Source organism: Argentina silus (assembly GCF_951799395.1).
Source record: "Argentina silus genome assembly, chromosome: 7".
NCBI lineage: Eukaryota > Metazoa > Chordata > Actinopteri > Argentiniformes > Argentinidae > Argentina > Argentina silus.
The window spans coordinates 10,382,847-10,404,830 of record NC_139661.1 but is presented as its reverse complement, the minus strand read 5'-3'; the positions used below and the strand labels follow the sequence as shown (position 1 = coordinate 10,404,830).

The 21,984-nt window shown below is 44.3% G+C and overlaps 2 protein-coding genes across 2 annotated transcripts; both read left to right on the top strand.

The window, feature by feature from the left end:
* The first annotated feature begins 320 nt into the window (after positions 1–320).
* Positions 321–15,219, top strand: LOC310807059 (glutamine--fructose-6-phosphate aminotransferase [isomerizing] 1). Its single transcript, XM_083673342.1, has 19 exons — positions 321–350; positions 2,864–2,971; positions 3,372–3,479; positions 3,659–3,784; positions 3,975–4,033; positions 4,118–4,252; positions 4,352–4,413; positions 4,665–4,744; positions 4,835–4,943; positions 5,165–5,328; positions 6,581–6,676; positions 6,857–6,954; positions 7,154–7,274; positions 7,691–7,848; positions 10,287–10,401; positions 11,157–11,284; positions 11,711–11,878; positions 12,379–12,540; positions 13,160–15,219. Exons 1-19 carry the CDS (start codon positions 344–346, stop codon positions 13,202–13,204), a joined length of 2,049 nt encoding a protein of 682 aa, XP_083529468.1. The 5' UTR covers positions 321–343; the 3' UTR covers positions 13,205–15,219.
* Positions 15,220–15,368: 149 nt separating this feature from the next.
* Positions 15,369–21,360, top strand: LOC310807061 (glutamine--fructose-6-phosphate aminotransferase [isomerizing] 1-like). The gene is made up of 5 exons (XM_083673344.1): positions 15,369–16,207; positions 16,903–17,030; positions 17,457–17,624; positions 18,125–18,286; positions 18,906–21,360. Exons 1-5 carry the CDS (start codon positions 16,123–16,125, stop codon positions 18,948–18,950), a joined length of 588 nt encoding a protein of 195 aa, XP_083529470.1. The 5' UTR covers positions 15,369–16,122; the 3' UTR covers positions 18,951–21,360.
* The last annotated feature ends 624 nt before the right edge of the window (positions 21,361–21,984 follow it).

Here is a 21,984-nt window from a genome sequence, read left to right as displayed (position 1 = left end):
GTTTAGACCCATGAAATCAGGCAGAGGTAAAACAGTGAACAATATGCTGTATGAGATTCAGTAATTCAATAATGATGTCTGATGATCACTGATAACTTCTTATTCTGAATGAAGACTACCCTCAGGCAGGAGAGATGCTTTCACAAATACGGATCTGCATCCTACTGCCACGTCAGGAGTGTCTGCGTTAGCAGGTAAGAAGAGAGTGACAGCCGTTGCACCAATTGGAGAAGAGTGTAGAGGGGGAATACTTGGCTCTTATTCCGTGAAATGTGACGGGGGCGGACCCTACGTGATAGACGTCAGATGAGGAACTGCTTTAGTTGGCAACAGAGGCGTAGACATGTGTGGTGAGTATTAAATAGAATATATCATAACATCCATACTGTTGCAATAATTTACACTAGTATATATATGTAGGGTAAATTATACCCAGTTGTCTGGTGAAAACGGAAGAGATTTTAAGGAAGTCTGTCTCCAATGTTTAGGCATCATCAGCCAGAAAGCTTCAAGCTTGCCAACCGAAATAAGTTAGCTAGTAGCTTGCTTGCTAGCTAGCACCAGATGATGAAATTGCTGAGTTCTTATTGTGTATCGGGGTGCACTTATGAATTAGTTTGCCATCTGATTCATGATCATGTTTAAATACAAGGCTGTCAGAATTGAGGCTAGTAGCTATGACTTTTGCATTATTGTATGCTAGTTTGAACTACTAAACACACGCCCATCATCTCGACTAGCTAGCGGCAGCGCGGCGCAAGTCCGACGATATTTCGCTTGACTTGACAGGAGAAGCTACTACCGGATTATGAAATTACCGTAATGAATGTCATAGTGCTGTTGTCAAGTTGTCCTCCAATAACCGGGGTTATAAGTGAACATATAAACTACTCCTAGTATGAGACTGAAAAAAGGCACGCACTGCGCAAGGCGCGCTCCCTTGTTCCCTTCTATATACTAGTGGGTCATCATCACTGATGGGCTTGACGCAATTCCAGGTCCACAGGGAGTCATGCAATTTTACTATATAGGGTACAAGTTCAATTAAGGGATTCAATGTTGCCGTAAGAAACGTCTGTAAGAGAATGGTCTTGCGTATACTCCACACCACAAAGACATTTTCTTGACATTCGTTTTTGAACCTGAGAGTGTCTGATTATTGGAATTATTGATTGATTAGTTCTCCACTCTTCATTTCTCATCTACTCTCTCTACTCCTGGCTCTTGGAGCGCACAGTTGTGTTTTGAGTGGTTCATTTACATTTGGGGTGGAGGATTTGCCTTCTGGGGGTGAGGATTTGCCTTCACTGAGAAATCCCATTTGAAGAAGGGTCACCATCAGCGACTGACCCGATAAGGAGCCTATTCTCAGTGTCATTCTTGTCTAAGGACAAACTCAAAGCTAATGGGTGTGCCAAAAATAGCTGCTCTTACTGATGTTCTATTATTGTAATGTTTGAAGGAATGTTGTGTGAAGATGCGGGATGAGCAGAGATTTTACGAGACTTATGTCTTCTACCTAATGTCTTCTACTCCATCCTTATTAGACTAACCCTGGCTCTTTTTGAACAATGCTGAGCCTTGTTTGAACCCACCTTGCATTGGCCATTCACCCCCTACTACCTTCCTCCATCTGACTCTGCCCAGCTCCAGCTGCTCTCAATGGGTGCTCTGTGTGCCCATAGCCCCTCGGTCAGTACATAGTCCCTCTTTATTGAATCACTCCCCCACAATATCCTCATGTACTTGGGATCTTGTGTCATGGAGTGTTGCACTAAATGTGTGGAAAGATTTTCGTTTCCAGCACTCTAGTACTACTGCATGTCCTGCTATAGGCTTATTATTGTCGACCTGTTGGCCTATATTATCTGAGTTCCCTATGGAGATAAACAGGGCAGAAATAGCTCTTGACTCTTCATCATGTTAATGGAATTGTGCGGTCATTGTTATTGAGGTGAGCTAATGTATGTGGATTGGGGTATTAGTGCCTTGTTGGTGTTTGGCAAGATTCCAGCCTATTTCCACACTCAATAGAACCCTCTTACTCACTGCTTCTAGGCCTACATGGAAGCTTGATTGACTGTGAGCAATGTTAGGCCATAACATTAGCCTACTTGCCTAAGAAATTAAGAATAGTAGTAGGTGATGTAGAAGATGACAGATGTTGGCTTGTTGAACAAAGGTTTATTGTAGGCTGAATGTTATGACAATGTTTATGTTTGCAGTAAAGGCCTAACTGTATTCATATAGGTATACTCAGATAAATGCTCAACCTCTCAGATGAGCACTGAATGAACTGCAAAAAAACATCAGTTATAGGCTAGTGTCCTGCAGCTGATCCTTCTGTATATATTTCCCCCTGACACCCAACACTAGAACACCCTGTTCCACTGTCCATGTCTCAAGGTAACTCTCCACTCCCCTGTTTAACTTTCCTGGAACAGATAACATCCTAACAGTGCATGGATGTGAGTGGAAGAGATGGGTGTGAGAACTGTGTTCCACACAACTATTGTTTCGATTAGTTCCAACTGCCAGATCTAGAACCATAGACACAGCCCCCCCCCCCCCCCCCCCTAAAAGAGATTGAACTAGTCATACCGGTTTCTTCTTTTGTCCCATTGTTTGTCTTGACAGATATCACTGTCAGTGTATGATTAAATTAGTCTATAAACATCCTGCTGCAATATTGCACCAGCAATTTAATCTCCAACACATTGCTTGTTGTTTTAATCTTGCTTGGCCTCTATCTTAAGGTATTGTTACATATTCCCTTAGAACAACACTTTTAATTGAAGTGAAACACTTTTGCTGTGTCATTTTGTGTCTCTCAGTTCAAATCTCCCCCCATCCCTTCCCTCAGGAATCTTTGCCTATCTGAACTACCATGTGCCACGGACCCGCCGAGAGATCCTGGAGATCCTCCTGAAAGGCCTGCAGCGTCTGGAGTACCGGGGCTATGACTCTGCTGGTGAGAGAGATGGAGACGGCTTGTGTCAACACACACAGCCTGTCTACGTTCTTATCAGTTGCTATTCCCTCTCACTGCCCACCTTCCTGTCTGCCTGTAGGCCCGGCCTTGCATGAAGGTTGTTCTGATAATATATCGGCATGTTTTGGTTTTTCTTTCTTAATTAAACCCTAACCCAAACAATGATTATCCATTTTCTTCACTTCTCTTCTTTTGAAACACCAGCACTTTCCAGTTTATTTTTTGCTAAGCTTGCATTTTAAACTGCAGTTCTATTCGTGTTTGGTGTGATATAAATCTTTTCTCCAACCTATTAATTGCACAAAGCTTTAAGAGGCCATATAGGCCTTTTGTTTAGTTATTGGCATTCCATGTGGAAATTAAATGTTATTTTTTTTAGGCGTGGGAATTGATGGAGGGAACAGCAAGGAATGGGAGACGAAAGCCAGATCTATACAGCTGATCAAGCAGCGTGGAAAAGTCAAGGCGCTTGACGAGGAAATCCATAGTAAGTCTTCATTCATGTCTTTGGGGCTCACGCATGTTAGCATTTATGTTTATTCATTAGATGAGCTGACTGAAATGAATAGAATGTATGCCTCAACAAATAGTTGAACACTGCATATGGCTATGTACACTATCATGTTTAGAAATAACATTTGGTCTTGTCCTTGTGGTGTCCTACAGAGCAGCAGGACATTGACCTGGATGTGGAGTTTGATATCCACCTTGGCATCGCTCACACCCGCTGGGCTACCCATGGGGCACCCAGCCCTGTCAACAGTCACCCACAGAGGTCTGATAAGAGCAATGGTCAGTACCAGTGATATCCCTCAAGTAGTACTTTAGAAGCATTCTCCATTAGGACTTCAAAGACCATTTTTGCTAGATTTCGTACAGTCTTGTATGCCAATATCTCTGGTGCCCATCAGGGCATTGAGAGTGAAGAGTCATGCATTTTGATTAACTGTGTGTATTTTATCATGAACTTTCTCATTTACAGAGTTCATTGTCATTCACAATGGAATTATTACTAACTACAAAGACCTTAAGAAATTCCTGGTGAGCAAATAACTTTTTTCAAATTCATTAACATACTGACAAGAGTTGCCAGGATGCCGTTACAGACTTTCTCTCTTTCCACAGGAGAGCAAAGGATATGAGTTTGAGTCTGAGACAGACACAGAGACCATCGCCAAGCTGGTGAAGTACATGTATGACAACCGTGAGAGTGATGACATCAGCTTTCCCACACTGGTGGAGAGGGTGACCCAGCAGCTGGTAAGAGCCTGTTCATCCTCAGCACTACTCCTGAGGTGATCCAGAGATACCTTTCACTGGTCTGTGTCATGATTAAGACTATCTTATCTTATCTTGTAGGAGGGAGCTTTTGCCCTGGTCTTCAAGAGTGTCCATTACCCAGGCGAGGCTGTTGCCACGAGGTACATTTCTACTGCACTTCCTATACTGCTGGTGCTTCCACCGAGGCCTATGCAGTACTGGAATCATTCATGTCTGCTGTTGCGAAGGCTTTAGTTTTCCTGTCAGGACTTCTACCACCTTCAAAATCTCAGAGCATAATATGCTATGGCTGATCATGTCATTACCAAGGGCGTAGGAGACAGGGACCTGTGCCCCCCCCCCCCCCCCCCTCATGTCCAGCTGACTCCTATACCCATGTTTATGTTTCCAGGAGGGGAGGTCCACTTCTGATTGGAGTGAAATGTGACCACAAGCTGTCCACAGATCACATTCCTATCCTGTACCGCTCATGTAAGTTAGGGGTCCCTACTTTCTCTGTGTTGTCAGGGTGAGATACAATCATCAGCTCTGACCTCTAGTGTGTCTCTCATATCTCTTTAGCTGGTAAGGACAAGAAGGGCTGCCCCATCCTGCCCAGGATGGACCAGGACACCTGCCTCTTCCCTGTGGACCAGAAGTCTGTGGAGTACTACTTTGCCTCTGATGCCAGGTCAGTCCTGACTGTCCTCACTCTTACGACCTGTCAGGTCTTACCGCTCATTTGACCCATACCATTGTTTTATATGCTGACTGCTTGGTACAATTCACTCTCTCGGCCTGAATTGTTTGACTACGGTTTCCTCCTTGGAAAGTGGGTTTCAACAACTTAATCGATTGTATTAGGAGCTTAGATTGACAGTTGGATGTGATGTTCCTCTGTTGTCATGGCAGCGCGGTGATTGAGCACACCAACCGTGTGATCTTCCTGGAGGATGATGACGTGGCGGCGGTGATGGACGGACGGCTCGCCATCCATCGTATCAAGCGCACGGCTGGAGACCACCCTGCCCGCGCGATCCAGACCCTACAGATGGAGCTGCAGCAGATCATGAAGGGTGAGTGGATCACAGCACATTAGAGCGTCAACCCCTCTCTAAAGATGAGTTGGTAGCTGACCCAAAATGGCTATTCATTGCCAGAAGGGGTGGGGGGAAATATCGATACAGTTGAGTATTGCAATACTAAATCACAATATATTGTATTGTTGAATCGCAATATATCAAGAATCCCAATATGTATTGAATCGCAGCCTATGTAACGTGAGGATATAGTATTGTGAGATCCCTGGCAAGTCCCACCCCTAATTGCCATTGCAGATAACAATATAATTGCATGTAGGATGAAAAATGTGTACTCTGGCCTCCCCTGTCTGCAGTAACAATGTGGCAACAATGTTGTAGCGACATGGTGAAAGAAGTACCCTGTAATTCTGCCCAGGAACCTGTTATTACTGTGGAGCTGTAAATAAAAGCAGTATGCCATGTTGCTCACCTGGGTCTGAAGCCACAGTAGTGGGGCCTCCTTTGTGACTCACAGTCAGGTAGTTGTGAACCTGCCTGGCTAACTCAAGCCCCGAGGCAAGAGTCATGCATCAAAGTGAGAGGCCTCAGCCACCCTGGCTCCATCTCCAGGTGACCTCCACAGGCCCAGATAAACACAGCAGTGTACCACCGGGGTCATTAGCAGCTCCAGAGCTTGTTGCTTGGAAACATTAACTTCCTGTGAAGCAGACTGTGACTAAAGCTTTGATGTTGTCAGGCCTTCTGAGGATTATTCCCTTCTGAGGATTATTCCCTGTGTGACATTACCCCAGCGATCCAGCAGAGGGCAGTGGTAGATCATTATTGACCAGTCTGAAGACATTCCTTTGCGGTCCTGTCATTAAAGCCCCTCTCTCCTCCTCAGTCTCAGTTCCAGGAGCTCTGCAGAAATAACCAAATTTCGCATGACCTAATTTACTGTCAGAGGCAGGCTGCAAAACACACTCGTATTTCATCTGTCACAAATGGCTGTGCGAGGAAACATCTCCCTGTAGCCACTTGTTTGTTTTCACTAAGTCAAGAGATGACTTATTATCTGTCTGTATTACAGAGCAAGTTCCTTTTAAAGTCACAATTTTCTCATGTGCTGTGCAATGCCCCAAAAGTTCAAAACAACTTGTTTTCACAATGGGCTTCTTTTAATTGGTTGCTATGCGTCCACAATGCCCTTTTCATAATGCCTCATGTTAGCACCATGTTCTAAAAGGCGTTAAATGAACTTGTTCAGGGTGCTAACTCATTTATGTATGTTATGTAACTCCTGCAGGTAACTACAGTTCCTTCATGCAGAAGGAGATCTTTGAACAGCCAGAGTCTGTGGTCAACACCATGAGAGGAAGAGTCAACTTTGATGACAACACAGGTTAGAGGGTTGCCTTATGAGGACACAACCATAATGAAACATTTAAAGTAGGCCTAACTTAACCACTGTCAAGGTTTCATTCTGAACACCATGAGTCCTTCTTGTCTCTCACCATGCGATGGGAAAGGATAGATGGTATACTGCACTTTGATTTGTGGCTGTTTATGTTTGCATACACAGTGACCCTGGGCGGACTGAAAGATCACATCAAAGAGATCCAGAGGTGTCGACGGCTCATCCTCATTGCCTGTGGAACCAGCTTCCATGCTGGAGTAGCGGTTAGTACTGAATAACCACATCACCAGGATGGAAACAGATCTGCCTAAATGTCTGTAATATACCAAAATAGAAAAGGAAAATGAATAAACAAGGATGTAGAAGTATGTTGGTGCTTTGGATTGTACAGGGAAACTGTTCTGTAGTGGGGGAGGCTTGTACTATACAGAGATGATGAGTAGTGGTGATCTTTCCTCGCAGACTCGCCAGGTACTGGAGGAGCTGACTGAGCTGCCTGTTATGGTGGAGCTGGCCAGCGACTTCCTGGACAGAAACACGCCGGTGTTCCGTGACGATGTCTGCTTCTTCATCAGTCAATCAGGTGGGCGGATCGACGGAGTCTGCACTGCTTTGGTGCGGGTTCCATTTGTGTGCGGGGACCATTCCCTCTCTTCATGGACCTGGAAATTGCCACTGTGTCTGCCACCGTCACTCAAATAAAAGACAGTCTTCCTTTTCCATTGTGGCTGTGGTTACATATTCTCCCACACTAAAACAGTTTTTACTAGCCAAGTCCCACACAAGTAAATCCTTAGCCACATGCCATTTCCCGCAAAGCAATGAATTTACCTTTTCACTGCTTAATTAATGTACAGTATAGATACAGAATAGGTTTACTAATTGGCCTTTAATGAGTCTTATATTGTTTTCAGGATTCACATAGCTCCAGTTCAATTATTGATAATCTTCGACTTCATCTATCCTTTCTGACGGCGGCATGTCTATCATTTCCTGCAGGAGAGACAGCAGACAGCCTCATGGCCCTGCGCTACTGTAAGGAAAGGGGGGCTCTGACCGTGGGTATCACCAACACCGTTGGCAGCTCCATCTCCAGGGAGACCGACTGTGGGGTACATATCAACGCTGGGCCAGAGGTCGGGGTGGCCAGCACCAAGGTGAGGAGTAGGGTGGAGAGAGCTAGCTACCTCTCTCAGCTCTTATGGACCTGGCTCATACTGTAGCATTCCCTCCTTTTGATGCCTTTCCCATACCCTCATTCTTCACATACTGTCTGACAGACTCTCTGCCGCTGAAACGGGACACCTTCCCATCACCATCCTCTCTTCTGTTCAGTTGGTTAAAACAAGAAATGCAGGCAGGTTGATGTATCTGGAAAAGATCTCCTTTCAGGGTGGAGTATTAGTCTTGGGTCAGGGGAGGGGGAGGGGAGGATGGGGTGAGGGGAATTCCACCTTTCCTACTCCTGAGTGTCTCCGCTGGTCAGATTGCTTTAGGGGTGATGAAGATTAATGGGTGCAGAGATTTGTTGGTGCACAGCTATGTAGTCCAGGGGAAGTTTCGCATGGCTTGGTCTATTTAATAGCCTACATAACAGTGCTGTATATAACACAATACACTAATTATTGTAGGACATGGGCTCAAGCCAATATCCTGCGCTGGTGGTTTCTTTATAGTTAATGCGAGGCCTGAAGCAATTGGGCACTAATGTCAAAGCATAGCACATGTGGTTCACCCCTCCCAAAAGAGAGAACTTCAATGTGTGACTTGTGCCTCCCTTTGGAAATAGCTATATTGCACTATATACTCTTGTAAAAAAAAAAAAAAAAGAAAGTAGGGACCCTTGTAGACTTGCTGCCTCGTCTCCCCTCCTCCTCCCCCCCTACTCCCCCCCCTACTCGGAGCAGTGAGCTAACGGAGCTGCCAGAGTGAGGTTTGAGATGGCTGGAGAGAGTTCTACTCAGCAGTGGAGCCTCAGTCCCAGCTGGAGAGGGGGGGACGGCGACGGGGTGGGGGGGTACAGCAGGTCCCTCCCTGCTCTGGCTCTCAGGCTTGGCTCACGGAGTCTCAGGCAGGTCCAAGGCTCCAGCTCAGAGAGCCTAGAGAGTACGCCTCGAAGACGCCATCCTTTACTGCCTGGCTGGCCCACACACCCACACCCAGCACTCAGCTCAGCTCAGCTCAGCCCAGCACAGCTCATAATGTCACAGGAGATGTTTCACCAACTGCTTTTTCCACGTGTCTCCTGTCTCTCTTTCTGGCATCTGGTCATGATAATAATACAATTCTGATTAACTTACTTTCTAGGGGGAAATTCACTTTGCCTGACTGAGTTGTTTTTGTTGAGTCAAAATATTCCAGAACAAAGGCTGCTAAAATAAGGTCAGGGGGAATGTGAGGGGAATGGCCAGAGGACGCACCACTCATTGACATGTATATGTGTCTTCTCCTTGGATAAACATGGGAGATTAGTGGAGTGAATACAAGCAAATGAGAGCCACCTGCAGTCTTTGTCTGAAAGGAAAAGTAGATCATTTTGGGTTTTTCCATGGTACTGTTTGAGAGGCGTGACGTGACAGGAATGTGGTGCATGTTTGAGGGCTTTCAGGGACACCTCTGCATCAGTGTGTGAGACATTTTAAGCGTGTAGCGTGACATGCCGCTCCTCAACAGCATTATGGATGGAGTGATGTTCCCATTAACATAGAAGAGGACCCTAGCTTTAGCTGTAATGTGTGTATTAAATGCACAGCCACAACACAAAGAGTTGTGAAGGCTTGTGGTTACTGTGCTGTCAAGGAAAATAACAGTGTGAATGTTTTACAACCTTGCCCTTGGCTCTAAATCATGGCACTGCAGAGTCCAGAGGGTGCTGTCAAAGAGCTTGGCTCCTCTTGTAGAACGTTGATTGAATCTCTCCAAATGGGCACGGAAAGCCTCCAAACATGCCTAGAAAGAAGGAAGAGAGGGAGAGACAGAGAGAGAAAAATGAACTGAGACTGATGATGACGGCAGTGGCCCAGTGGTGAAACGCTTTCATAAAAGAGACAAGAAAACATGGCTTTATTCTCTCCCGGGCTTCCCTAGTGCCAGCAGTTTTAATATGTGCTGCCTGTTTGTGTCTTGTAGTTTGATTTGTTCATCTGTTGCCCTGCCAGAGTGTGGGCTCCTCACTGCCCTACAGGAGAGTGTGTGTGTGTGTGTGTGTGTGTGTACACGTGTCCATGTCTGTCCTGCAGCCCATCTCTCCATCCTCCTCTCATCTGGTGCACATTATTATCTGGATACCGCTTTGGCAATCAATGCAGGCGGACGAGAAGCTAAGGCTCCAGAAAGTGTATCGTAAACGCAAACAACCGTGGGGATCTGGCAACCTCGGGTCGTTGCTGAGCTCATGGTTTCGTCATCTCTGGCCCAAGATGTGAAGAGGACTGTGATGCTCTTTTGTTTAGAATCAGGGCCGACCGATAGGATCGTTCATCTCTCATCTCTCTGAAAGAACACCTGTAATGGCTTTTATCTCTGTGATTTCTACTCCTACTGTACTGATTCCTCTGTAAACCGTGAGCCTGCGCGTGTCTGTGTTGTTCTCCAGGCCTACACCAGTCAGTTCGTGGCTCTGATCATGTTCGCGCTGTTGATGTGCGACGACAGGATTTCCATGCAGCCCCGGCGGCGTGAGATCATTCAGGGCCTGCGAGTACTGCCAGGTAGGCCACACCCCTCTCGAAACACGCATACCACTGCACACTGGCACGCACTGACCACACCCACCACACCCACGCTGGCATGCATTCATACAGGGGTGCAGATTCTCAGATACACATGAAACAAAGACAAACTGTCAAAGTGGATCAGCAGCAGGTCATGGAGAGTGATAGAGATATGAGGGAGAGTCATTTTCATTGGCCTCCCTGAAACTGTTGCAGTTCTCTGGATTGTTTTTGTTTAAGCAATGTGCTTTGAAATGAGAGAGGGGGCAGGGGCGCTTCAGCTGTGCTCGTCCTGGCTGTTAGCCCTGGCCCACTCCTCTGGACCTAAAGCATCAGCTGGGGTATCCCTCATGTAAACGAATGAGGTCAGGAATGTTTGGCCTCTGCTCAGTCCCCCCTCCCTGCCCTATGTCCTCATTGACCCCCCCAGCCTGCAAGACGTGTGCATGCTGGCCTGATGGTGTCATAGGATGGGTGTTACTGTTTACTTTTTTTCATGCAGGAGTTTGACTTGATGGAAGAAGGCATTTTCAGATGTGGTGTAGGAAGAGATTCAGCTCAAAACATTTTTAAAAGCCCTGTTAACTGTGTGTGTGTGTGTGTGTGTGTGTGTGTGTGTGTGTGTGTGTGTGTGTGTGTGTGTGTGTGTGTGTGTGTGTGTGTGTGTGTGTGTGTGTGTGTGTGTGTGTGTGTGTGTGTGTGTGTGTGTGTGTGTGTGTGTGTGTGTGTGTGTGTGTGTGTGTGTGTGTCAGACCTGATCAAGGAGGTGCTGAGCCTGGATGATGAGATCCAGAGGCTGGCAGCAGAGCTGTACCAACAGAAGAGTGTGCTGATCATGGGCCGAGGCTACCACTACGCCACCTGCCTGGAGGGAGCACTGGTCAGCACACCAACCTCCTCTCCCCTCCCGCCACTCCTTAAAATGATTTAATGTGATCCTTTCAGACCTGAAAACCATCAAACCGTCACGGTTGAAATTCCAATTAGTGTGATATGATACCACGGGAGAAAATTGGCATCTAATAAGTCCACTCTATGAGTGATGGCCAAATGCCTGTGCAGAAAAAACGACACGCAAATTTGAAGTGAAAAACTTTGGATCAGTGCTCTCCTAAATGACCTGATTCTCCAAGCCAATATGTACTGACCTAGAGGGGGTTGGAGATGTAGGCCATGAATGTTCTTTTTAGATGGCTAGCTACATGTAGAGGATATCCGTACATGTTCAGACTGTTTGTACCCCTGTAGTGTGTATAGGACTATGTAAGTGGTCCCTTGTCTGACAGGTCGTTGTGTCCCCCTATAGAAAATCAAGGAGATCACGTACATGCACTCTGAGGGCATCCTGGCAGGAGAGCTGAAGCACGGCCCTCTGGCCCTGGTGGACAAGCTCATGCCGGTCATTATGATTATCATGAGAGACCTCACCTACAACAAGTGTCAGAACGCCCTGCAGCAGGTGGTGGCTCGCCAGGTGAGAGACACACACACACACACACACACTAAACATTTACATTTATGGCATTTAGCAGACGACACAAAGCAACTTACAACAAATACATTTGTTTAAGTAAGTGAACACACACACACACACACACACACACAAACACTAGCTACCACCCAGCTGTTGTAGGAACTAGCTAACATCCAGTGTAAAATAAATACAACACTCCACAACAGTGATTCAAGAACACATAGTTTGCACATTAGATTTACTTCCACAAGATTCTGCAATTCCATTCACCACAATAAAGTACAAGGGAGGGGTTATTCTTGCATTACATCACCCTCAGTAATGTGCTGCAGATGTGGACTTAAGCTTTGTATTTGAGGCATGAGAGAGGAAAATCAAAGCAGGTATTCTTCAGGGGAGGAACTAAGTAACAGATTCAGATTTTTAAGAACCAGCTCCAGGTTAAGGGGAAGGACCGGCGGTGTTGTACTGGAAATCTAATGCTGTTGTTTGGTTTACAGGGTCGACCCATAGTGATCTGTGACAAGGATGACTACGAGACCATCAAGAACTCGAGCCGTACCATCAAAGTGCCGCACTGTGTGGACTGTCTCCAGGGCGTCCTGAGTGTCATCCCCCTGCAGCTGCTCTCCTTCCACCTGGCTGTACTCAGGGGCTTCGACGTGAGTACCGTCACTGTAGTCCTCCTCTCACTGGCCCCCTCCAGTCTGACCCAGGCAGAAGGAACATGGGCCTCACACACAGCTTCATCATATAACTGTAGAGAGAAACGGCTCATGAAGAGGGGTGAATGCCTGTTTTAACGTGTTGTTGTTCCAATGAACACTTAGTGTTGTTTACTGTACAGTAGACACACAAACAGTCATTCTGTCAGGCCCTTGCCAAGTTGAGTTTGTTTTGCTGACAGAGGCAAGCGGTTTGGGGGCGGAGGAGAGTAACACATACAGTATACACACACACGTACGTACACTCATTCAATAACCCTCCCACCACAGGAATCCACTTTTGTGGGGTTGGCAATTGAGATGATGCAGTAGGTTCATAAATGTCATGTGACTGCAGAACTGCAAGGTCAGGGGGATAAGAAGGCAGACATCTTAAGCTGCTGCTCCAGCTATAACACTCACTCACACTTGCATTAAAAGGGTTTTTGTTAAATCCTACTTGCATAGTTTTGTAGTAGCACTTCATCAAAACTGAAAGACCTTGATAATGTGGGATCCATTTTCAGGGTTGTTGCTGGTCATGTTATGAAATGTTACCTCTTCTTCCCTTCTACAGGTGGACTGTCCAAGAAACCTGGCCAAGTCTGTGACTGTAGAGTGAACCGCACCACTGAAGCCCCAAAACAGCCCCGTCACCACACACACACACACACACACACACACACACACACACGTGCGCATACATACACACATACACACACACACACACACACACACACACACAGGTGGCATACAGATATGAAGTGCAAAGAGAAAACACATTTCCTGTTTCATGTGTCTTGTGTCATGGCTCTTTTTAATGCAATTGTTACTCTTGTACCCAAAACATATATATTCTATCTCACTGTCTCTCCTTTCAAAACACAAATTTGAAGGCATTTGTTGTCATATTGTAATTAATTGCATTGTTGTTTTGCCAGTGGTGGCAAGTTATGGGTTGGCAGTGATGTTGTCTGATCTCAATGGGGTTACTGGACTTTTAAGAACAGTACTGTAGGTAATCATCCATCTGAAGGAAAGGATGATGCAGGGCTGGAGCCATTCACCACCATGCTGATCATTTACATACTTTTTGTTGGTGACTTGCCGCTGACTCAGCTGTTGGCTGAAGAGTCAAAGGAGAGTCTGCGTTGGAAAACCGGACTGAAGTTCCTGGTTATTTGGGTGTTTCATTTGTGCAATGATTTTGTTTTCTTTGGCAGCTAGTCATTTGAAATGTTTTTGTCTGTTACTCTTGTATATGTTGAGTAAAGTCTTAAATCATTCCAAGCCATAGTTGTCTAACATCTGAAGTGCTTCTCAGAAGGCGGCGTCTTTTAAGTAACCTTTGAGTCTATTGGCCAGTTCCAAAGGTTTTTGTACGTTTAAATTACTTTAAAGGTCCACATGCAGCTTACCATAGAGGAGACTGCTTGTGTACACTACAATTGTTTACAATTATGTAGATAAAACACTGTCTTGAGTCCAAAGAGTCTCATGATAATGCAGTTCTTGTAGTCTGGCAGACTTCATATGCTAGACTTCAGTCATCTGATTTTTTTTTAAGAGTTGGCTAAATCAACCATAACTGATTGAAGTTTCTCTTGCTAAGAGTTTTTCTGTGTAGTGATATCATTAACCCAATCAATTTCCTGAAGATATATTTAGTGACCTAGAGGAATTAGCAGTGTGTGTGTGTGTGTGTCCCCGAGTGGATATGTATCACTACTCAACTCTTCTCTTTGTTTGTGTATTTATTTTTGCCATGTTGCTGAGGAGACTCTGTTGCCAAGATTGAGTCTCTGGTTTACAGAAGACCCGAGTCAAATGAAGTTACTGACCACAGCAATTTTCACCAATATGTTGCTTACCCATAACCTGCCACCATATTGCAATTTTGGGACCATAGTATTCCTTTTTTTCCTTCTTGATTTTGATGTGTTTTGTTATTTGGATTTTCTTTCTCTTTTTTTTTTAAATCAGTATTGTTTCCTTGATTCAAGTATGACTGACATTTAAGATGCCCCTTTGCCCAAAGAGTCACCATATGTTACAATGGCTTATGAAGAAACCAAAACACCTTTTTATTGTCATTTTACATTTTGAGTAACCATAAGGTGTCTTTTAGAGATGTTGTTGAAAGGGGTTTGTATGTTAATGGTCAGCCCAGAGGAGACGTACAAGACAATGCGGTATTGTTACACCATGTAGCTGCTACTTTAGATGGAACTCAAAATGTCAGCTGTGTTTTCTCCCTAATGTCTAATAATGTCATCCTTACAAGCCAAGGTCAGAGACAAGTTGTTCATGTGTGTATGCAAAATGGTCACAGAGAGAGTGAGTCCCATAATACTCATTTATGGGAAATATATATTTTTGTGTTTATTTCTTATTTTTCAGTTGATTAAGATGCTCATCTTTCTGTTACAATCAAGCCTTAAATTGTATTTAGGCAAAAATAACTAACATTGGTCTCTTTATTTAGTCTTTGGGTCTGTGTTTCTTTTTCATTGCATTGAGTTGCATTTACTGAGCCAGTGTAAGCACCTTTGTTGTCTTAGACCCTAGTGAGGTGGTTTTAAACTGGACAATGCTATTAAAAGTGCTTTAGTAACCCAAATGCAGGGTTTTGACAGTTTCTTTTAGACTGGAAGTATTGACATGGGAACTGCACTAAATCTTAAGGGGCAATCTGGGATTAGTACATCCATTTTTAAATGAATGATAAATAGCCATTGATTCTTGAAGAATATAACTTGTAAATGCCTCATGAGCTTAGTTCAACTGTCATTAGATGTCCATGACAAGTTTTTCCTCGGGGGGACAATAAAGTATATCTTATCTTACATCAGAATGCAAAATATAAGCGTGTTTCAAAAAGTAGCAGGGTGATTGCTTTGTTGTTGTTTGAATCCCAGATTGCCCCTTTTAACCCCAGTGGTGAAACGCTTTCATAAAAGAGACAAGAAAACATGGCTTTATTCTCTCCCGGGCTTCCCTAGTGCCAGCAGTTTTAATATGTGCTGCCTGTTTGTGTCTTGTAGTTTGATTTGTTCATCTGTTGCCCTGCCAGAGTGTGGGCTCCTCACTGCCCTACAGGAGAGTGTGTGTGTGTGTGTGTGTGTGTGTACACGTGTCCATGTCTGTCCTGCAGCCCATCTCTCCATCCTCCTCTCATCTGGTGCACATTATTATCTGGATACCGCTTTGGCAATCAATGCAGGCGGACGAGAAGCTAAGGCTCCAGAAAGTGTATCGTAAACGCAAACAACCGTGGGGATCTGGCAACCTCGGGTCGTTGCTGAGCTCATGGTTTCGTCATCTCTGGCCCAAGATGTGAAGAGGACTGTGATGCTCTTTTGTTTAGAATCAGGGCCGACCGATAGGATCGTTCATCTCTCATCTCTCTGAAAGAACACCTGTAATGGCTTTTATCTCTGTGATTTCTACTCCTACTGTACTGATTCCTCTGTAAACCGTGAGCCTGCGCGTGTCTGTGTTGTTCTCCAGGCCTACACCAGTCAGTTCGTGGCTCTGATCATGTTCGCGCTGTTGATGTGCGACGACAGGATTTCCATGCAGCCCCGGCGGCGTGAGATCATTCAGGGCCTGCGAGTACTGCCAGGTAGGCCACACCCCTCTCGAAACACGCATACCACTGCACACTGGCACGCACTGACCACACCCACCACACCCACGCTGGCATGCATTCATACAGGGGTGCAGATTCTCAGATACACATGAAACAAAGACAAACTGTCAAAGTGGATCAGCAGCAGGTCATGGAGAGTGATAGAGATATGAGGGAGAGTCATTTTCATTGGCCTCCCTGAAACTGTTGCAGTTCTCTGGATTGTTTTTGTTTAAGCAATGTGCTTTGAAATGAGAGAGGGGGCAGGGGCGCTTCAGCTGTGCTCGTCCTGGCTGTTAGCCCTGGCCCACTCCTCTGGACCTAAAGCATCAGCTGGGGTATCCCTCATGTAAACGAATGAGGTCAGGAATGTTTGGCCTCTGCTCAGTCCCCCCTCCCTGCCCTATGTCCTCATTGACCCCCCCAGCCTGCAAGACGTGTGCATGCTGGCCTGATGGTGTCATAGGATGGGTGTTACTGTTTACTTTTTTTCATGCAGGAGTTTGACTTGATGGAAGAAGGCATTTTCAGATGTGGTGTAGGAAGAGATTCAGCTCAAAACATTTTTAAAAGCCCTGTTAACTGTGTGTGTGTGTGTGTGTGTGTGTGTGTGTGTGTGTGTGTGTGTGTGTGTGTGTGTGTGTGTGTGTGTGTGTGTGTGTGTGTGTGTGTGTGTGTGTGTGTGTCAGACCTGATCAAGGAGGTGCTGAGCCTGGATGATGAGATCCAGAGGCTGGCAGCAGAGCTGTACCAACAGAAGAGTGTGCTGATCATGGGCCGAGGCTACCACTACGCCACCTGCCTGGAGGGAGCACTGGTCAGCACACCAACCTCCTCTCCCCTCCCGCCACTCCTTAAAATGATTTAATGTGATCCTTTCAGACCTGAAAACCATCAAACCGTCACGGTTGAAATTCCAATTAGTGTGATATGATACCACGGGAGAAAATTGGCATCTAATAAGTCCACTCTATGAGTGATGGCCAAATGCCTGTGCAGAAAAAACGACACGCAAATTTGAAGTGAAAAACTTTGGATCAGTGCTCTCCTAAATGACCTGATTCTCCAAGCCAATATGTACTGACCTAGAGGGGGTTGGAGATGTAGGCCATGAATGTTCTTTTTAGATGGCTAGCTACATGTAGAGGATATCCGTACATGTTCAGACTGTTTGTACCCCTGTAGTGTGTATAGGACTATGTAAGTGGTCCCTTGTCTGACAGGTCGTTGTGTCCCCCTATAGAAAATCAAGGAGATCACGTACATGCACTCTGAGGGCATCCTGGCAGGAGAGCTGAAGCACGGCCCTCTGGCCCTGGTGGACAAGCTCATGCCGGTCATTATGATTATCATGAGAGACCTCACCTACAACAAGTGTCAGAACGCCCTGCAGCAGGTGGTGGCTCGCCAGGTGAGAGACACACACACACACACACACACTAAACATTTACATTTATGGCATTTAGCAGACGACACAAAGCAACTTACAACAAATACATTTGTTTAAGTAAGTGAACACACACACACACACACACACACACAAACACTAGCTACCACCCAGCTGTTGTAGGAACTAGCTAACATCCAGTGTAAAATAAATACAACACTCCACAACAGTGATTCAAGAACACATAGTTTGCACATTAGATTTACTTCCACAAGATTCTGCAATTCCATTCACCACAATAAAGTACAAGGGAGGGGTTATTCTTGCATTACATCACCCTCAGTAATGTGCTGCAGATGTGGACTTAAGCTTTGTATTTGAGGCATGAGAGAGGAAAATCAAAGCAGGTATTCTTCAGGGGAGGAACTAAGTAACAGATTCAGATTTTTAAGAACCAGCTCCAGGTTAAGGGGAAGGACCGGCGGTGTTGTACTGGAAATCTAATGCTGTTGTTTGGTTTACAGGGTCGACCCATAGTGATCTGTGACAAGGATGACTACGAGACCATCAAGAACTCGAGCCGTACCATCAAAGTGCCGCACTGTGTGGACTGTCTCCAGGGCGTCCTGAGTGTCATCCCCCTGCAGCTGCTCTCCTTCCACCTGGCTGTACTCAGGGGCTTCGACGTGAGTACCGTCACTGTAGTCCTCCTCTCACTGGCCCCCTCCAGTCTGACCCAGGCAGAAGGAACATGGGCCTCACACACAGCTTCATCATATAACTGTAGAGAGAAACGGCTCATGAAGAGGGGTGAATGCCTGTTTTAACGTGTTGTTGTTCCAATGAACACTTAGTGTTGTTTACTGTACAGTAGACACACAAACAGTCATTCTGTCAGGCCCTTGCCAAGTTGAGTTTGTTTTGCTGACAGAGGCAAGCGGTTTGGGGGCGGAGGAGAGTAACACATACAGTATACACACACACGTACGTACACTCATTCAATAACCCTCCCACCACAGGAATCCACTTTTGTGGGGTTGGCAATTGAGATGATGCAGTAGGTTCATAAATGTCATGTGACTGCAGAACTGCAAGGTCAGGGGGATAAGAAGGCAGACATCTTAAGCTGCTGCTCCAGCTATAACACTCACTCACACTTGCATTAAAAGGGTTTTTGTTAAATCCTACTTGCATAGTTTTGTAGTAGCACTTCATCAAAACTGAAAGACCTTGATAATGTGGGATCCATTTTCAGGGTTGTTGCTGGTCATGTTATGAAATGTTACCTCTTCTTCCCTTCTACAGGTGGACTGTCCAAGAAACCTGGCCAAGTCTGTGACTGTAGAGTGAACCGCACCACTGAAGCCCCAAAACAGCCCCGTCACCACACACACACACACACACACACACACACACACACACGTGCGCATACATACACACATACACACACACACACACACACACACACACACAGGTGGCATACAGATATGAAGTGCAAAGAGAAAACACATTTCCTGTTTCATGTGTCTTGTGTCATGGCTCTTTTTAATGCAATTGTTACTCTTGTACCCAAAACATATATATTCTATCTCACTGTCTCTCCTTTCAAAACACAAATTTGAAGGCATTTGTTGTCATATTGTAATTAATTGCATTGTTGTTTTGCCAGTGGTGGCAAGTTATGGGTTGGCAGTGATGTTGTCTGATCTCAATGGGGTTACTGGACTTTTAAGAACAGTACTGTAGGTAATCATCCATCTGAAGGAAAGGATGATGCAGGGCTGGAGCCATTCACCACCATGCTGATCATTTACATACTTTTTGTTGGTGACTTGCCGCTGACTCAGCTGTTGGCTGAAGAGTCAAAGGAGAGTCTGCGTTGGAAAACCGGACTGAAGTTCCTGGTTATTTGGGTGTTTCATTTGTGCAATGATTTTGTTTTCTTTGGCAGCTAGTCATTTGAAATGTTTTTGTCTGTTACTCTTGTATATGTTGAGTAAAGTCTTAAATCATTCCAAGCCATAGTTGTCTAACATCTGAAGTGCTTCTCAGAAGGCGGCGTCTTTTAAGTAACCTTTGAGTCTATTGGCCAGTTCCAAAGGTTTTTGTACGTTTAAATTACTTTAAAGGTCCACATGCAGCTTACCATAGAGGAGACTGCTTGTGTACACTACAATTGTTTACAATTATGTAGATAAAACACTGTCTTGAGTCCAAAGAGTCTCATGATAATGCAGTTCTTGTAGTCTGGCAGACTTCATATGCTAGACTTCAGTCATCTGATTTTTTTTTAAGAGTTGGCTAAATCAACCATAACTGATTGAAGTTTCTCTTGCTAAGAGTTTTTCTGTGTAGTGATATCATTAACCCAATCAATTTCCTGAAGATATATTTAGTGACCTAGAGGAATTAGCAGTGTGTGTGTGTGTGTGTCCCCGAGTGGATATGTATCACTACTCAACTCTTCTCTTTGTTTGTGTATTTATTTTTGCCATGTTGCTGAGGAGACTCTGTTGCCAAGATTGAGTCTCTGGTTTACAGAAGACCCGAGTCAAATGAAGTTACTGACCACAGCAATTTTCACCAATATGTTGCTTACCCATAACCTGCCACCATATTGCAATTTTGGGACCATAGTATTCCTTTTTTTCCTTCTTGATTTTGATGTGTTTTGTTATTTGGATTTTCTTTCTCTTTTTTTTTTAAATCAGTATTGTTTCCTTGATTCAAGTATGACTGACATTTAAGATGCCCCTTTGCCCAAAGAGTCACCATATGTTACAATGGCTTATGAAGAAACCAAAACACCTTTTTATTGTCATTTTACATTTTGAGTAACCATAAGGTGTCTTTTAGAGATGTTGTTGAAAGGGGTTTGTATGTTAATGGTCAGCCCAGAGGAGACGTACAAGACAATGCGGTATTGTTACACCATGTAGCTGCTACTTTAGATGGAACTCAAAATGTCAGCTGTGTTTTCTCCCTAATGTCTAATAATGTCATCCTTACAAGCCAAGGTCAGAGACAAGTTGTTCATGTGTGTATGCAAAATGGTCACAGAGAGAGTGAGTCCCATAATACTCATTTATGGGAAATATATATTTTTGTGTTTATTTCTTATTTTTCAGTTGATTAAGATGCTCATCTTTCTGTTACAATCAAGCCTTAAATTGTATTTAGGCAAAAATAACTAACATTGGTCTCTTTATTTAGTCTTTGGGTCTGTGTTTCTTTTTCATTGCATTGAGTTGCATTTACTGAGCCAGTGTAAGCACCTTTGTTGTCTTAGACCCTAGTGAGGTGGTTTTAAACTGGACAATGCTATTAAAAGTGCTTTAGTAACCCAAATGCAGGGTTTTGACAGTTTCTTTTAGACTGGAAGTATTGACATGGGAACTGCACTAAATCTTAAGGGGCAATCTGGGATTAGTACATCCATTTTTAAATGAATGATAAATAGCCATTGATTCTTGAAGAATATAACTTGTAAATGCCTCATGAGCTTAGTTCAACTGTCATTAGATGTCCATGACAAGTTTTTCCTCGGGGGGACAATAAAGTATATCTTATCTTACATCAGAATGCAAAATATAAGCGTGTTTCAAAAAGTAGCAGGGTGATTGCTTTGTTGTTGTTTGAATCCCAGATTGCCCCTTTTAACCCCAGCACCATCTTTTGGAAGTCACTATTATGGGGATGGGGCACTATTTATGAACTGATTTATTATTACTGATGCAATAAAGTGTCAAGTACTTCTCTATCCATGTGTGTTTTTATGGGGCTTCAAGTGATATTCTATCATTTAAAGTTTACAATGGGATTAGCTCCTTACAACTACTCCCTAACATCACATTAATAACCTGGTATTTGTTTGAGTTATGGTAAGTCTTTTTCATAGATTCAGTGCCCTCCATATTTTAGCATATCATGCTCAGATTTGCAATTACAATGATGTCAGTAAAATTATTGCAAGAAAACGCTTGGAATTAATATGAGTCATGTTTGACTTCCTGAAATTCTGCATCTGTCTGGATGCTCCCAACTTACCCTTGTGCTAAACCAATGACTCATCTGTGGTTCAGATGTCGAGTATTTGCAAAGTACAGAAGAGATGCATCTGAACATTGCATATTTTATTAAAGCCATTCAAATCTTACAAATTTAAAAACACTTGAAAGTCATTTTGTGAAGCATAAGAATAATTGAACAAATAAATAAAAAAGGGTAAATGGCATGAAAGGTTTGAAAGTCATTTAAGAAAATTAAGACATTAAAAACAGGTTCAGTCCAAGAAATAGAACCAAGTAAATGCTGGTGGGGCAACTTATCTAGGCCACAGAAACACAGGAGGGGTTTCCTTAGGAGCAGCTACTGAGTGACAGGA

Coding starts and splice junctions, on each gene's coding strand:
- LOC310807059 (XM_083673342.1), top strand. Junction 11,879..12,378: donor AGCAGGTGGTGGCTCGCCAG/GTGAGAGACACA, acceptor TTTGGTTTACAG/GGTCGACCCATAGTGATCTG. Junction 12,541..13,159: donor CTGTACTCAGGGGCTTCGAC/GTGAGTACCGTC, acceptor TCCCTTCTACAG/GTGGACTGTCCAAGAAACCT.
- LOC310807061 (XM_083673344.1), top strand. CDS start 16,123: ATGTTCGCGCTGTTGATGTGCGACGACAGGATTTCCATGCAGCCCCGG. Junction 16,208..16,902: donor GGGCCTGCGAGTACTGCCAG/GTAGGCCACACC, acceptor TGTGTGTGTCAG/ACCTGATCAAGGAGGTGCTG. Junction 17,031..17,456: donor CCTGCCTGGAGGGAGCACTG/GTCAGCACACCA, acceptor GTCCCCCTATAG/AAAATCAAGGAGATCACGTA.